At 50.7% G+C, this 16127-nt stretch overlaps 1 protein-coding gene across 4 annotated transcripts in view; it reads left to right on the top strand.

Annotated features, from left to right (window-relative positions):
• ANO8 (anoctamin 8) overlaps nucleotides 1-16127 on the top strand; it is a 34853-nt gene that overhangs the window by 967 nt on the left and 17759 nt on the right. For 2 of the 4 annotated variants that reach the window (XM_072977840.2, XM_072977841.2), the window contains exons 2-8: nucleotides 652-725; nucleotides 2768-3813; nucleotides 11699-11809; nucleotides 12650-12782; nucleotides 13566-13704; nucleotides 14424-14520; nucleotides 14884-15000. In XM_072977840.2, coding sequence (XP_072833941.2) covers nucleotides 3693-3813; nucleotides 11699-11809; nucleotides 12650-12782; nucleotides 13566-13704; nucleotides 14424-14520; nucleotides 14884-15000 — 718 coding nt within the window. In that variant the 5' untranslated portion in view covers nucleotides 652-725; nucleotides 2768-3692. Of the gene's footprint in view, nucleotides 1-651; nucleotides 726-2767; nucleotides 3814-5450; nucleotides 10685-11698; nucleotides 11810-12649; nucleotides 12783-13565; nucleotides 13705-14423; nucleotides 14521-14883; nucleotides 15001-16127 lie in introns of those variants that run through there. The other 2 variants (XM_078379010.1, XM_078379011.1) reach the window with 2 other exon arrangements.

The following is a 16127-nucleotide window of genomic DNA, read 5'->3' on the forward strand; positions in this document are numbered from 1 at the left end:
CTTCAGCTTTGGTCAGGTGGGGGGGGGGAAGGCAGAAGGCTTGGAAGATGCTCATTCTGGGAGTTACACATTGCAAAAGGTTTGTTTTTATTCGGAAAACTTTGCAATATGGAAATCGCCCGCCTGCCTGCGTCCAAGGGTGTGGGTGCTGATTAATCTTCTCAACTTCAGAGTAATTAAAACAATTCTTAGTATTTGTTCTTTGTGCCATGACTCTGTCTGCCTACTCAAGCTGTCCTTTGTTTCCGCCCAGCTTCTGATTCTCCTCGTTCGCTCACCAGCAGGCTTTCTGTCCTCTTCAGCTCCCTCTGCCGTCCTTACTTGCAGCCCTGCAAGGTGGGCCAGGCTGGACTGTGGTCCTCTGAGGCCCCAGTCACAATTGGAAGCCATGCTGGAGGCTTTATGGACTCTAAAGCCCATGCTGCTTCACTTTTGGCTAGGCTGATGGGATGTGTAGTTCCAAGATTTCAGGGAAAGGGGCCACTTCAACCCTCTCCTGTCCTAAACCCAATTTGGTGCTCAAATTCAGCCCTGCCATAGCAGGGACTCCTCCCATTCTTAGCTTTATTTAATGGCTATTTTGTTTTTTGTTTATTGCTTGTCTCTGTGTTCTTTTTCTATTGATTTGGATCGGTTCTCCTTGAACACCAGGCTCTCAAGGAGTTAATAAACTTCTGTAAAGTCCTTCGGTTCTCCCCATTTTCCAGGAGAGGAAACGAACGGAGGTGAGTAACTAAAGGCCTGTTTGAATCTAAGCTGCCCTCACGCATGGAGGCAGAGGGTGTGGGAAATCTAAGGGGAGCCTCGGCCTTTCCAAACTGATCCAAACAATCAAAGATAAACAGTTTGTACAACATGGGCTGTATTAAGATACTATGGGTAGGTCATTAGAATGAAACCAGCGACAGTGCTGGAAGAGGAAACTCCCAGGGCTTAGAACCGGATCCTAATCTTAGAACTGTAGAGCTGGAAGGGACCCTATGGATCATCCCCCATCAATGAGGCACTGTGCAGGAATCGAACTCCCAACTTCAGCATCCACAGACCTAAACCCCTGAGCGATCCAGCAGTTCTTGCATTGATACAGAGTAGTCTCTGCCCCAGATGTCATACAGTGGCTTATATTCGTTTTTAGATCATGCTTTCGGCAATTCATAATAGGCCGTAACTGGACAGATCCTCCTAACAGACCTGTAGGGTGGACCTGGAAACAGAGTCAGACATAGTTTTGCTCGGCCGACAAATGCCACCACCACCCCAGGAAATTTGTGGCCAAGGTGATACGTGGACCCAAACATCTGGGCTTCCACGCTTGAAAGTGAGAGGTTTCCACCAAGAAAATGTGGCCTCCTTCCTGATCCTAGATGTGGAGGCGCATCCGGGGGGGGGGGTGTTCAGTGTACTGCAGAAGAACACTCTGCACATGGTCAGTGGCTTTTCTTTTCAAATGGGTGGCTCCACGTATTCCATCTGATAGAATCTTGATTATCCAGGAAGGATTCCACCATCTTATTTATTTCCGTTTATTAAGATCCCGTCTTTCTCCCTTTAAACCCATGTACAGCCACGCTTATCTTAAAGGAATCCCATAACAATCTGCAGGGTTGGGATCTCAGCACTCTTGGCTTTCCAAATGATATTTAATCCTGATTCCTACACCTTCTGTTCCTTTCTGGGAAAAGGGTGTTTCCCCACCTGTGGCTTCCCCCCACCTAAAAAAAAAGCAAAGGGACCCCCCCTTTACCACGTCAGCCAAGCAATCTATCAATGTCTTCCTTTAAAAAAAATTTCAGAATCAGCAAGGAGGCCAATTCTCCCGAGTCAAGTTACTTTGCTGGTATTTTTACACCCGAACATGTCCCCGGTTGGCATCTAGAAATAACAGCATGACCTTTGGGGCTAAGATGCCACTGGACGTCAAGACGAGGCAGGAAAACAAGGCTGGAGGAAGCAGCAAATAATAATAATGATAATCCTCCTCCTCTTAGAACTGCAGGGCTGAAAGGGACCCTCGCGATCATCCAGCCCAGCCTCTCGAGGAGGCCCCACGGGGGATTCGAACCCCCAACCTCTGTCTCTGCAGATTATTCTCATCTGCTACTTGGAGTAAATGTTATGTGTAGCAAGCAGTTAATGCTCACCAGCCCAGTTCCGTCCCTGACAATTTGAGCGGCTAATTGCCACAATTATGAAATCAGCCTAGACGGAACCTGGGTGCGAGAGACAGCAGATGCGTGGGCTGACTCTCGACCTGCAGCGAGTGGCTGCCAAAATTTGTCCCAACTTTGTGATCGGTTTCTGTCTCGTTATGTAATAATTAGAACCCGAACTCCATAAGCAAAATTGGATTTAAAAGAAATACAACCTGGTGCAAAGGAAATTAAAACCCCTTTTAAAAATGTAATGCATTGTTTAGCTTGTGGAACTCCTGGCCACAAGATGGCCACAGAAGTAGCAGATTTTTTTTATTTTGAGGAGACTTTAGAAATGTTTCTTCTGGTTTGGATGTCGTTCTGGCTCTGATTTTAGGAAAATAATCTTGAGTTCATCGGGACAGGTGGAAGCTTGGGATAGAATTAAATTTACACTAGGGAGAGGAAAAAGTCTGATGGTTGGACAGATAAGGGGGTCGTAGCCTAAGAACTGAGCAAGGAAATAATAGCAAAACTGCCGCAAATTAGGATTTATGAAATTCAACCCTGACTCTGCTGGCCTTCCGATCTAAGCCTTTGGTCTTCTCTGTTTTATTTTATTTTTATTTTCCCAGCCATCCGTCTGTTGAAGAAGGTGGCTCCTCTGGTGATAAATCTAAGCCGGATCCCAACTTTAAAAAAAAAGGGAAAAGAAGATGCATTTTCCTCTTTACAAACTTTCTGTTCTGAAGTTTGGGGGGAAAGTTTTCCAAAGGTGTGCAAAACGGCCACAGGAAATCTAATGCAGCTGAATGCAAACATTTGCGGGATGTGTGAACCGTGTAAAAAATAGTGACTCTCTTCCCCCCCCCCCAAAGTCGTGGTGCAAATGAAGAGCCTTGGATCCCGCCCGGAGTGTCTTGCACGGATCCAGTTCCCAGGGTGGTGGTGGAGGAGGAGCACCGCCACGCCCGCGGTCCTTGCCAAGGAAGGGCACCGTCCTGCTTTTCCCCGACCCGCACGGGCAGGCGGGCAGATGGCGCTGAGGAGATGCAGGCCAACCAGACTATTAAAAGCTCCTTGCCTTTAACTTGAGGCGGCGGCGGCGGCTGCTGCTGCTGATCATCATCCTCACTGCTGCTCTCCCCCCCCACCCCGCCGCCTCACTCTCCATCCCGCCCTGTCTTTGTCCTTCCTTCAGCGGCGGCTGCTCTCTCCTCTCAAGCGAGCGAGCGAGCGCTCCTGGACCTGGAAGAGGAAGCAGGCGGGAGAGACGGGAGACGAAGCAGTGCTGCTCACCTGGACCCCCCCCCCTTGCACCTGGAGGCAGGCACCAGACACCCCCCCCCCCGTGCTTAGTCCGGATGGTGCCCCCGCCGGGCTCCCTGGCTGGCCCCGGCATGGGGGGCCACCCCCTCGCTCTGCCTTGGCTCGGATGAGGCGCCTGCTTCCCGTGGCCGAACTCCGCCGCACTGCGATGCTGCGGCGGTTCTCTTTGTGGTCCAGCCTTCCTCCTCTTTGCCCTCAACCTTGAGCCAAAACGAAGCCGGAGCAGCCGCAATGCCTGAGCCCGGGGCAGGACCGGCTCCCGCGGGATCCCAGGAGGGCGAACGGCACAGCAAACGGGGGGCCACGGCGGAGACGGAGATGGCCGCCGGGCCAGGAGCCACTGGGGTCCTGGGTAAGTCCAGGCGACTGCCTTCTCTTTCTGGCGGGGGAGGGGCAGGGGGGACGGCTGCCGGACAGGGGGCCCCTGTGGCCAGAGGTGGTTGGCCTGGCTGGGGGGGGCCCCGGGGTGGAGAAACGGCGGGCTGAGACTTGGCCAAAGTTCAGAGCCACCCGCCGATCGAGGGCATCGTGGGGCCACAGAGGCATGAAAACCCCTCCCGGGGAAAGGAAGGCCAAAGAGTCTTTGGCAAGAGAGAGCCTCACAACAACTTTGAAAGGTCCGGGGGGGGGGCCTGGGGGCTGGTCTTCGGTGCCCGTGGAAGAGGCTGTGCCGGGTCTCAGCCCCCCCCCTCTAAATCGCCCTCTTGCTTTTGAGCCATTGGCTGCGAAAGCAGAGAGGGGATGCCCGAAACCCTTTGTGTGTGTGTGTGTGTCTTTGAACCCCCTCCCCACTGGGGTCTGTGGATGCGGTGGGTTTCCAGCCCCGCGTGGAAGCTCGCGTGCCTCCTGGCCACCCTCCCTCTTTCCTCACTCTTGGTCTGATGTCATCTCTTGCAGGATGCTACTCCCGAGGAGAGAGGGTGGGAGGGAGAGAGGGGGTTCGGACCATTCAGATTGTCCCCACCATGGGGGGGGTACATCAAGCCCCCCCCCACGTGGCATCCGCCGTGGCAGTGGGGAGAAAGGAACGAATGGCGTGCCCAGGCGGCAGTCCCTGGCGGATGTTGGATTGCCTCCAGGGACTGGCCAGCAGGTTGGCCCCCCCCGGGACTCCCAAGCGCCTTTGCTGGTGCAGAGGACCGAGAGGGACCCCCGGATGGGTGGGTTGGGGGTCCCTGGTGCTCCAGGAAGGCCCTGTGGCCCACGGAGGGCCTTTGTGGCCCATGGACAGCCCCCCTTCTCATCATTGTTTGTTCTCCCCCCCCCCGCCATGTGGTTCTTTGTCTGGATGCTCAAAGTATTGTTTTGAGTGATGTGGGAAGAGAGAGACTTCGGGAGGTGTGTGTGTGGGGGAAGAGGGTGCCAAAACGAGGCAGTCCAGAGTTCCCGCGTGGCCTGTGGGTTTGAGTCTGGGGGAGGGGGGAGAGCATTGAAGGTCTCGGTCTTCGTTGCCGGCACCTGGAGAAAGCCAGCCAGCAGGCAGCGGGCCGTCCACTGGACTGAGGTGTGACATCTCCCGACACGGTTCCCCCCCCCGCTTCCCTTGGCCATCTCGCCCCCCCCCCCTCGGCAGTGCCAAAATCCAGAGGTGTACGGCGGCAAGGCACGGCTCTCTTCTTCTGCAGTAAGAGTGACCTTAGCTCGGCAACTCCAAGGTGAGCGGGGAGGCGGCCGCTGTGGCTGTGGCGGTAAGCAGGGTGGCTGTGGCCGTGGTAGTAGCAGGGAGGGACACTGTGGCTGCAAAGAAGCCAGAGGGTGGCGTGGGGCATCGATCTGGGACACAGAGGTTGGGGGGGGGGCAAGGAAGCCAGCTGGACTTGTAGGACCCTCGCTTCGTTTTTCCACGGGTTGGCACGAATCCCAGGTGCACCTTGCAGCTTGCGATGCACAAGGGGGGGTGGATGGCTCGCACGAGAGGTGGTTTCTGAGCGATGGTGCTCGGAGTTGGTTCTGCACGATTGTAGCCTGGTTCTCCCTCTCCCCCCCCCCGGTTCTATGCCCTGTCTCTAGCCTCCGTCTCTCGCCCCTGTGGGGTACTTTCAGGCCCTACATGTTTGCCCTTCGTCCAGCACGGCTCCAGCCATGAAATGCCAAACACGTCCTCGAAGCTCCCTCGCCATTTCCTGTGCGTGCCTAACCTGGGCGCACCTGCGTGTTGCCACAGAGCGCTTGAACGATCACGGTTGAGGGTTCTGCAATGTTGGGGGGTTTTGCACTGCTGAAAACGGAATATTCTGCCTTGGGCCTCTTAGATTCGGCTGCGGCGTCCTCAAGGTGAAGGCCTTAAGCGCCAGCCGCGCCAGCTTTTAGCTTGATTGCTTTCAATCCCCCAAAAGTTGGCTCGGTGCTTATTTCTTGGTCTCCCGCTTAGCTCAGCAGTTTCATCCAGCCGTTCGGAGGATGGAGATGAGCTTTGCAAGATTTCGCTTGCCAGGCAAAGCTTCGCAAGATCCAAACTGCCCAGCCAGCACAGACACACACACACACACACCCCAGGCTTGCAGAGAAGTTTTAATTAACACAGTAGGGGAGAGTCCAGTTTTATTCAGTGGAGCTTTTCCTCTGTCCCTTTCCAGGAAGGCTCTGGTTTTAAGACTCTTGTCCGGTTTCTACTGGTCGTTTTGGAGAGCAGAGACCTGCTTTTGTAGGGGCTGAGCTGGTAGCGAGAAGGAGGCCTCGTTCTCAAATGTAATCTGATTTGGGTGGACCCGGTCCAAAATGGGTGCTTAAGAGATATTTGGGCAAATAGTTGAAACGGAGTCAACGAGGCATTTCTGCTGCCTGCTTTTTGCTCCATCTTAACGAGCCAGCTCGGGTGGGCAGCTAAACCACCGGCCGGCTAACCGACATGCACGGAGGCGTATTCCTCTGCAGAGCGATGCCACCCTAGCACAACAGCTGTGCCAAGACGGGTTCGGGCACCACAAAGCTGGGTTTGTTCCCTCTGAGAGAAGCGGTCTTTAATCCTTCTGAGTGGGGGCCGCTCCAGCCTCAAAGAGAGAGGGCTTCTTTATCCACAACCCCCCCCCCCCCCGGTACACCCATCTTCATTGGTAGGATACGAGTTTTTAGCCTTTCCACCATTTCCTTCTTTCCCAGAATTTCCTGGCACAGGTTGATGGAAATCTTTGAAACGATAGCTTGTATATTCTGGAAGAAATTTGGATTTACAGAAGGCAGGAGAGGGTGGAGAGGAAGCAATCTGAAAAGGGGGTCACCGGGCATCACCCTCGAATGGACATGATAGCCAAAACGTCTCCTGTTTTTTTGCCTAGGGGGTTTGGTGTGGCAAGATAGACTGCCTCAGGACAGGGAGGTTCTCCGATGACTGAGGGAACAACCTTTAGCATTTCCGTGGCAGCTTAATCTACTTGGCAAAATGGCTAATCCACCCCAGCGACAACCTGCAATTCTAAGCCACTCATTTTGCTTTTCCTGCTCCTGGATCACCGATGCGTTGTTTATGGTCCGCATTCCTGTCACCTCGGAGGTGTATCTAAACCTGGGCACGACGGGAGCGCCCCACATGTCTGAGGAGGTAGATTTTAATCCCCCCCCAAACTCACAAGGAAACCAATCTAGAAGTCTTTTCTGGTGCCAAAGATGTTTCCTCCTTAATTTGTTTCTTTCTTCCTTTAATTTTGCTGTCTTAAGGTGCAGAACCAGATCCGGGTGGATAAAGGGACCTGCGACCAACTGGATGATGGGAGACTATGTCTCCCATTGTCAGCCTGGCTAGCTGGGGCTGATGGGCTTTGTAGTGCAGCCACAACACCCGGAGGGTCAGAAGCGGGTCTTCCTCCTGAACTTGGCACCCTGCTCCTGGCTGGGGAATCTGCTGGCTGCTTTGCAGGAAGTCTAGAAGTGGGGAGGGTTAAAAAAAAGCAGGCGATGGGCACTAGCCGTGTCCCCTTCCTCTCTCCCAGATCATTTTGGAGGGTACGATCCGGAGCGCCTTTTCTGTGGGCACTCCGGGCCTGCGGAACTCTCTGCTACATGGTGCAAGCCTGAAGCCCATCCTCCTTGGGGTCATTCCACCTGCAGAGGGAAAACTTTCGGCATTTGCACCTGGTCCCCCTTCCTCGCCTCCCATCTGGCCCGTTGGGAAAAGGATCCCGGATTTAAAACGGGCCTCGGATCTTGTCTGGTTTCAGGTTTCTTATGGTCTTCGTGACCTTTCCAGCCGGGATCCTCCGAGAACCTCTCCTATTTCTTTTTCGCTGGTTTTTCCTCAGAACTGTATTTAAGTTTTGGGCCTTCAGAACAGTACTCAAGGCAGCTGAAAAACAACCCACTTATACCAAGTAAAAAAAAAAACCCCAAAAGGTCAAATCAGAGATCCAGAACCAGGCAGCCTTCAAAGAGAGAGATCATCATTTCTTGGCTGAGCTGATTTCTGTGTCCCTGAACCCTTGGGGTTTTTTTATATGGTCAATTCTGGAAAGGATTTCTGCCGCTTGGTAGAACCCCTAAACCAAACCTGCAGGATTTTCTGGTCCCGCTACGCCAGCTGGCGTCCAGATAAGCGTGGCCATGTATCTGTGTGTCATTAGAAGCTTCTGGTTAGCTCAGTGGTCTGTACAGTTATTGGGTGTGTGTGTTGTGCATGTACAGAGTTTTGTTTGCTCTCTGGATCAGCTGTTCCGGGGTGTTGCTCTCTATCAACCATTGGCTTTAGGCCAGCGGCCACTCACTCACACCCCTTTCCGGCTCCGTCCTGTCCCTGTCAGGCTGGTTTGCTTTGCTTTGGGTGACGTAAGCTGCTAGTCCTCAGTGCCACGTTTGTCTTCCGAGCCCTGGATGCAGCTCCTCACCTGAGGCCGGAGGTGTGCCCAAACCTGTTTGGTTAATTTAATGTCATTTATATCCGTCACTTCCTCCTGGGAACTCAAGATGTTCTTCTTCTGCAACCACTTGGGGAGGTAGGTTAACAAAAAAAATGAGGAAATGTAAAGCCGTGTGCCTGTCTTGCCAGACCTCTGTTGCGATCGCCACTAAGCCAGACTGCCCCTGAGCATTTACTGCTTGTTGTGCCTGTGTCTTCCATACACAAGGGGGGTCTCACCCCCAGAATTATGGGTTACTGGGGCTGTGAAAGGTTGTGTTTACACTGTGGGAGCACGCTTTGCTTTCACACCTGTTTCATTCTCCTGCGGAACTCCACGGCTCATCAAATCAGGATTATATCTACAATTTGTTTTATTTTTCAGGTGGCATGGCCCACTTTTAAAACCCCCCGAATACTTTGTGTGGCTTGGAAGGAAAAAATGATAGCAGTCATAGAAAGTGGCAGGGGATCAACATAGCCAGAAAAAGCTAAATAAATTTTTTTTTTTTTAAAGGCAGAAGCAGTGGTGTGTAATGGTTAAAGCTAAAGAGAACCTTGGGAGATTAAGATGTCCATCGATTACTGACTCTCTGCATGACCAACTTAATAACTCTGGAAAGAAAATAAGGATTGCGAAAACCAATAGCATGTATTTCATATTTGGCATTTTAGAGTGTAGGTATTTTATATTGCCCCAAATGGTTTTATTTTAATTTTATAACCAAGCTCTTTTTATCCAAGTTTGTTGGTGTCGATTTGTGCTGTGAACCGCCCAAAGCAGTTGCGGGCCAGAAGTTGGAACAAATAAGAATAAATCAATAAATAAAACCAGATATGAGATAAAGGGGGGGGGGGAGAGAATCAGTCTGGATCCCAAAGGTGGCCGTTACCCCACCGTAGTGAGAAGCAGGATGGGTTTCAGTAAAATGAAGCTGCCAGACAAGAGTGGGTGATTTCTCCCCCTCCCCCGGGGTCGGTTCAATTTATATGCAGAATATATTATTAGGAAAGCCGGACTAGATTCAGGCGAAGGAGGGGCGGAAACCGGAGGAAGAAGCATCTATAATTTAAGATATGCAGATGAAACCATCTTAACTGGCAGGAAAGGAATGAGGACTTGAAACAGGGAAAATGCAAATAGGGGATTAATTTTGAATCCATTGAAGGCCAAATAATAATTGCAGCAGCATAGAACAGCTTCAATGTTGATGGTGGAGAAATGGGGGTAATTCAGGGTTTTTGCTAGTGGGTTTCAGCCCCCTGGATGGCCAAAAAGCTGAACCGGGGGGGGTGGGGGGTCCTAGATCAAATCAAGCCTGAACTGTCTCTGGAGGCAAAAATTAGGAAACAGAGGAAATGCTGCTTCATGTAAAGGCAAGATTAGCTGTTAAAGGCACTGCTGGGAAAGGTTAAAAGGGAGCAGGAAAAGAGGAAGACCAAATACTAGATAGATTGACTCCCTCAAGGATGTCACGACTTTTGACTTAGGGCGGTTAAGAAACAGGAGCATTTTGGAGCTGGCTCATTTCACAGGGTGGACATTGATGGGGTCGTCCTAAGACAGAGGAGGCGTCTTGTTAGCATGAAACCAAATAGGTTTATGAAATAAATAAGATGGTGGCAGTAATTAACGAGCTGTTCTCACAGCCTTAGTAAACTACAGTTCCCATGATGCTTTGCAGAGGGAGTGGGAAACCTATGTTGCTTGAGAACTATAGCATGCTCAGGATGAAGTCTGTACCTGGCCTATGAGGTGGGGGGGGAGTTTGACGCCGCTTTGGACCATCACGGCTTGAGTTTCGGGGATGCTGGGAGCCCCCGTTGGCCGAAGGCACTGGTCCTCCTGGTTGTTGTTAGGCGGGGGCACCGTGGTGGGGCTTTTTGGCTGAGAACGCTGCACGACAAAGACCCACCGTGCACTAAAAGTGGTACCCAACCAGTATACGCAGGCCGTGTAGACGGATGTTTTGGCTGAGGGGTTTAAGATGGGTCCTTTGTTCCCGGGGAAGAGCCTGCTCTCTTTCTCTGCTGGAATCCAGAACTCATGGGATTTATTTTCAGTTTTATTTTGCCACCTCCTCAACCCGGGTCCAAACCAGCCACGAGGGTTTCCGTGCCTGTGTTTTGCTGGGCGCATCCCTCTCACCTTTTCTCTCCTCGTACGGCACCCTGGCCTCTGATTTAATCAATGCGTTAATTAACTGCTGCCTTGAGCAGGGCAGAGGGGGGACAGACAGGGAAGAGCGATGAAAAATGAGCAAAAGAGGTTGCGGGCTCGGGAGATCCGTCCTCCTCGGAGGCGGTTGCCATGGAGATGTCTGGCTTTTTAAATTTCTGGCCTGTCCCCCCCCACCCCTCCATCCCGTCTTTTCAACAGAGGATCTTTGCCAAGGCGGTAGGTGTTTGGGTGACCAGGGATTGTTTGGGGGGGGGCAGGGGATGATGATGCTCCTCCAGCGCAACCCCCCCCCCCGGGGTGCAGATTCGGAGAGATGGATTTAGAAGAAGGCCTGCCCTAAAGCCGAGCAGGGACAGGACTCTTTGCTGCCGCACGGGTCTTGCCAGTGAGGCAAACAGGCAGGGATTCAACCGGAGAAGCCCAGGAGAAGACAATGGGACAGGGGTTGGGATTCTTGCACTGATGACTGCAATGATCCGGTCAGCGGTCTACATTTTATTCTGGCTACAAATGTACGCACACACCCCAGCCTCCTAGCTCCATGTCTGATTTTGGAAGCTCAGGAGGCGCCAGGCAGTTTAGTCCGGGCTGTGTGTGGAGGGACTGCTGGTGGAGTCCCAGTGCTCTACTGGGCCAGGCTGGGGCGCAGGAGGGGGCCCGGCAGCTTGAGCTTCCAGAGAGCGGCTTCTCCACGGACGGCTGGCCCGGACACGCTGGCTGCAGGTCCGTCGGCAACCCTGAACTGGCTGGACACAGGAGATCCGACCGGAGAAAAAAGTGGTGTCCCGGCTTTCCACGCCCTTTGGAGCATGGCAGGAGGAGGGGCCCACGGAGACCCCCTCACCTCGTGGGCGCCGACCCCCTGAGTTTGCTTGGGCCGAGGCAGCCAAACGCGGCGCAGGGGTTTCCGGGTTGGATGGTCTTTTCCGAGTGCAGGAGCAGGGTGGGCTGCTTTGCATTGGTGTATTTATTCATTTTAATTCCCTGTGCCGCCCCCTCCGCCCGTATTTTTCCTGAAAGCATAAGCGAGAAGCTTCTTCTCTTCCTTTATCCTCTCCACAAACGAGTGAGGTAGCCAGGCCGAGAGAGAGCGGCCAGCGGCAACTTCTGACCAGAGCAGGGATTTGAACCCAGGTCTTTGAAGTCCTCGTCTGGTGCTCTAACCCCTACTCTGGGCTGCCTCTCATAAAAAGACACAGGTTCACCCTTCTTGGCCTGCTTTTTCCACAGACAAGCTTTTCGGGAAGCGGCTTCTGCAGGCCGGGCGTTACATCATGTCCCACAAATCGTGGATGAAGACAGTGCCCACGGAAAACTGCGACGTCCTCATGACCCTTCCAGGTAGGCCAGTCAGGTCGTTACCCCGTCGTGTCGCCGAACCAGTTTTGGGGCGGTTTCTCTCCCAAGGAGAGGGGGGGCTTCTGTCGGGCAAACGGCTCTTGATTGCCCAGAAAGCCGGCTGTGCCCTCCTACTGCTCGTGGGTGTTGCCGCTCAGCTCAACAAAATGGGCCCTTTGTTGTCACATGGTACAGAAAAAAATGCAATTTCATATTTTGTGGTTCTGTCTCAGCCTCTGCTTAGAATCTGTGGAGAACTTTAAGTATGGAAAGAAAACCTGGAGCAAGCCAGGACTGTGGCTTCAGACGTATTGCAGTTTAAACCAACCATGGTTTGTAAAGCCATCATCAGACCACGGTTTTAAACTTGACACCCCATTAACCCTCATTCAAGCCGGAAGCAACCAGAGCTGAACAAATCTTCCATGTTCTGGGTGAGCCAGGCTGTCACCGACCCAGATCTTCCCAACCTGTGGAACCACCTACCACTGGATGGCTTTCCTCTCTGGCATCTCTTTGTGGCAGGCCATAGACTTTTCATTCAGCTGACCTGCGTGCGAGCGACATTTCTTGCCATGGAGGGACTTCAGAGTGGGGAATTACCGTGTTTGCTTTTATGGGCAGACTTCTTAAATTGCCAATAAAAGTTTGGTTTAACCAGGAGCCACTTCTGTAGCTTTCTTTGTGCATGTGGTCCCTTGAACAGGATCCCATAGCCTTGGTTTTTTAACTTAATTTTGATCTGCGCTTTAATGACCCTTTTAATTGACTATTGCTGCACGTTGTGAGGGTGCGAATCCACGTCTCACCTGTTCTGAATTTTCTCGCGCTTCCCCCCCCCAGACACGACGGATGACCACACCCTCCTGTGGCTGCTCAACCACATCCGCCTCGGAATCCCCGAACTCATCATCCAGATACGGCATCACAAGCATACACGGGCCTACGCTTTGTTTGTCACTGCGAATTACGAGAGGCAAGTCCCCGTTGAACGAAAGAGAGGGGCGGGAGAAGCCCAGGAGCTGAACCCCACAGATGGGGAGTGTCGACGGACAGAGGCAGAGCTGGGGAAGTTACTTTTAAAAAGTAGTTTTTGCCAACTACTAACATTATTTGAAAAGTAACTCATTACTTGTTACTCATTGTGATTGCTGAAAAGTAACTCATTACTTGTTACTCATTGTGATTGTTGAAAAGTAGCTGCGTATATTAGAGGTTTCTAGTGTTTAGGGTGTTGTGTTCCAATTATAACACTGAAAAATAACCAAATTTCTCCATGCAAGACTTGATTTCAGTGTGCCTCTTTTGATCGTAACTAATTTCGGATTTGGACCATTAATTCTTGCTTTATTACCCCCGAAAATGCATTTCAGCGTTGATAAAAGAATGGCATCAGATGTAGACAAATGCCTGCCTCTAAAAACGCCTGTGAAAAGTATCTCTAAAAGTAACACAATAAAAAAATTAAAACTAAAGGAGTTTTGCAGCGTTTTTTACATTTTTGGTTAAATTCCTCCAGGTAGGTCGCAGAAGTGGAGGGAATTATGGAACAGGATAGCTTCTGGTTCCGCAGATTAGTCCATTTGTTTCTCATCAACTGGCACTTACAGTTCCAATAACTCAGAGACACAGTAAGCAAGCAAGAATGTAAAAACAAAACAAAACAAAATTGGAAAGTTCAGTTTTCTCTGTTTGGGTGTTTTGTCCCGGAGATTTGGGTGTCTTCTCAGCTTCCTTTTTTCTCCACCCCACCCCACAGTTTGCTCCGGGGGGCGGATGAGATCGGCTTGCGGAAGCCAGTGAAGGCGGAATTTGGGGGTGGCATGCGCAGCTTTTCCTGTGAGGAAGATTACATCTACGAGAACATAGAAAATGAACTTTATTTTTTCACTTCTCAGGTGAGCTGGACCAGCCTCCCTCTTCGTACAGATCTTGCCCACTACAATGCCCGGAATATTTTCATTGTGAAGTTGTTGGGCTTTTTTTTAATGATTCATGTCAGAGCTTCACCCTAGGTGCAAGGATTGCATTAATATTCACCTATAAGTTGTAAGACATTTGAAACAATACACAGACTTTAAAATTAGAAGCAAATAAGGAACACTTATCTGAACAAAACAAGTTACAGTAGGAAACCTCCCCCTCCAGTATCCATGAGGAATTGGTTCCACCTCCCCCACAGATACTTAAAAACGCAGATAATAGCAAACAGTATTTTAATAGCCAACACTGTACATAGCATGGTCTCTATTTGGCCCTAGTGGCCAGTTCTGGGAACTTCATCTTTAGAAATCCATATATATTTCCAGGATTTTTCTTTTAATATTTTAAATATTTCCAATTCTTGGATAAGTGAATCAGCGGATATTGATCATGAGAGTACTGATCCCGGTTTCCTTCCATTTCCTTACAACAGGGAGGGGCTCCTGCTGTACTAAAAACACATTTAACAGCAACAGCCACCAGATATATTTTTGACACACCTGTGAGGTCCTTCTTTTGGGGGGCGCGATTGCAATGGCTTGCAAAATTTATCAAAATGCCTGCAGGATACTTATATCCAGTGTCTGAAATTAACTCTCTTTTTTTTGCTCCCCCCCCCCTTTCTTATTTCCAGGAACGCCAAAACATCATCAGGTATTGGCTGGAGAACCTGCGAGCCAAACAAGGGGAGACGCTGCATAATATTCACTTCTTGGAAGGGCAGCCGATCAGTGAGTGGGGAAGGAGGGGAAGCAAGATGGTTGGAGGGGGAGGCAGGGGAAGGCCTCTTGAGTGCCCCGTGAGTCCCTTTTCAAAGCCAGGACCCTTTGTTTGCTTCCTTCCTTGCTCCCCAAATTGCAGAGTTTTTGAATTTCTACTAAAAAACTCACAGAGGAGAATAGCTTCAAGTCCCCCCCTACGTCGTCCACCCCTTTCTCATTCACTGGCAGTTGCGGTCTCCACAACCCACTCTATTACAAGAGCAAGAGCAATTTTAAAAAAAGGTTCATGCCTTACCGGATGAGATCGGACGGCGCTTCTGGGCTCTCTCCCCTTCTGCTTTGCCATTCACGCCTCCTTTCTTCCTTCTGCAGTCCCCGAGTTGGCCGCCCGAGGCATCCTCCGGCAGGTCTTCCCCATCCATGAGCAGCGGATCCTCAACCGGCTGATGAAGTCCTGGGTTCAAGCCATTTGCGAGCCTCAGCCTCTGGGTAGGTCTCCGCCCCCTTTCTCCCCCCATCTCTTCAGTTTGGGGAGTGGGGGAGATGTCCTTGGACACGTAGGCTGCGATCCGCTGTAGAAAACTTCCTCCTCTGGATGGCGCTCTTTCAGCCCCTGAGCAAGAAGCCTGTTTCTCTCTGAATTTCCCCATTTCTGGTTGAATCGCTCTGTGTTGCCCAGGGCTCTCTACAGATTGGGTGGACAGAAGAACAACACACACACCCCGTTTGCCCTAGTTTGAAATTAAGGCTTGAAAACATTTTGAGGAAGTTCTAAATGGGGATGCAATGTTGGGGTTGGTTTGTGGTTTTTTGAACTACAAATCCATTCAGGTGCCTGCCTGTCAGTAGCTCTTAACTCCAAGAATGAAGAATGATGGGATTTGTAGTAAAAAAATAATTAAAATTCTGCCCTTCGTTCCTTAGGTCTCCTCTGTTTCTCCATCTTTTAGTTTCCACATTTTCTACACAGGATGAGGCATCCACGGGCTGGAGTGTTGATTATTTTATTCCTCCCACCCTTTCAAAACCTCTCAAAAGTGCTGATAAAACACTGCCCTGAAATCAGCCAGGTGGCCCTGGGGAATGGCATTTTTTTACACGGTTTTTAATCCGTTGCCTCCCCCCACCCGCCCTGAGGGAGATTACGGGAGGTGATGCAACCAGCCCAAAGAGGGGAAAACTGCCTGCAAAAACAGACCGTGCTCCAGTTCTGAAATTAAGTTATGCAAACGTTCCTAATTAGGTTGGAATATATATTAAAAAGCATGCAGTGCAGAACTTGGATGCCCGAAGCATGAAAGGGACCAGCTTCTGCTGGGGACTGAACTCTGTAGATGCTCAGAATGTAACTTAGGATGACTTATGTGTTGTTGTTGTTTTGTAGGCAGTTTGTTTGTTTGTTTGTTTGTTTGTTTGTTTGTTTGTTTGTTTATTTATTTATTTATTTATTTATTTATTTATTGCATTTATATGCCACCCATCTAGACATAGTCTACTCTTAGGTAGAAACTGGGTTGTCTGCTCCCAAAAATGTGCAGTTAGAAAGCTGTTATAGGGGAAATAGAAGAATGGAGAGGAAATTGGACATAGGTTGTGGAAATTGATATTTTCACCCC

The sequence above is a fragment of the Pogona vitticeps genome, chromosome 7, assembly GCF_051106095.1.
Source record: "Pogona vitticeps strain Pit_001003342236 chromosome 7, PviZW2.1, whole genome shotgun sequence".
Taxonomy (NCBI): Eukaryota; Metazoa; Chordata; class Lepidosauria; order Squamata; family Agamidae; genus Pogona; species Pogona vitticeps.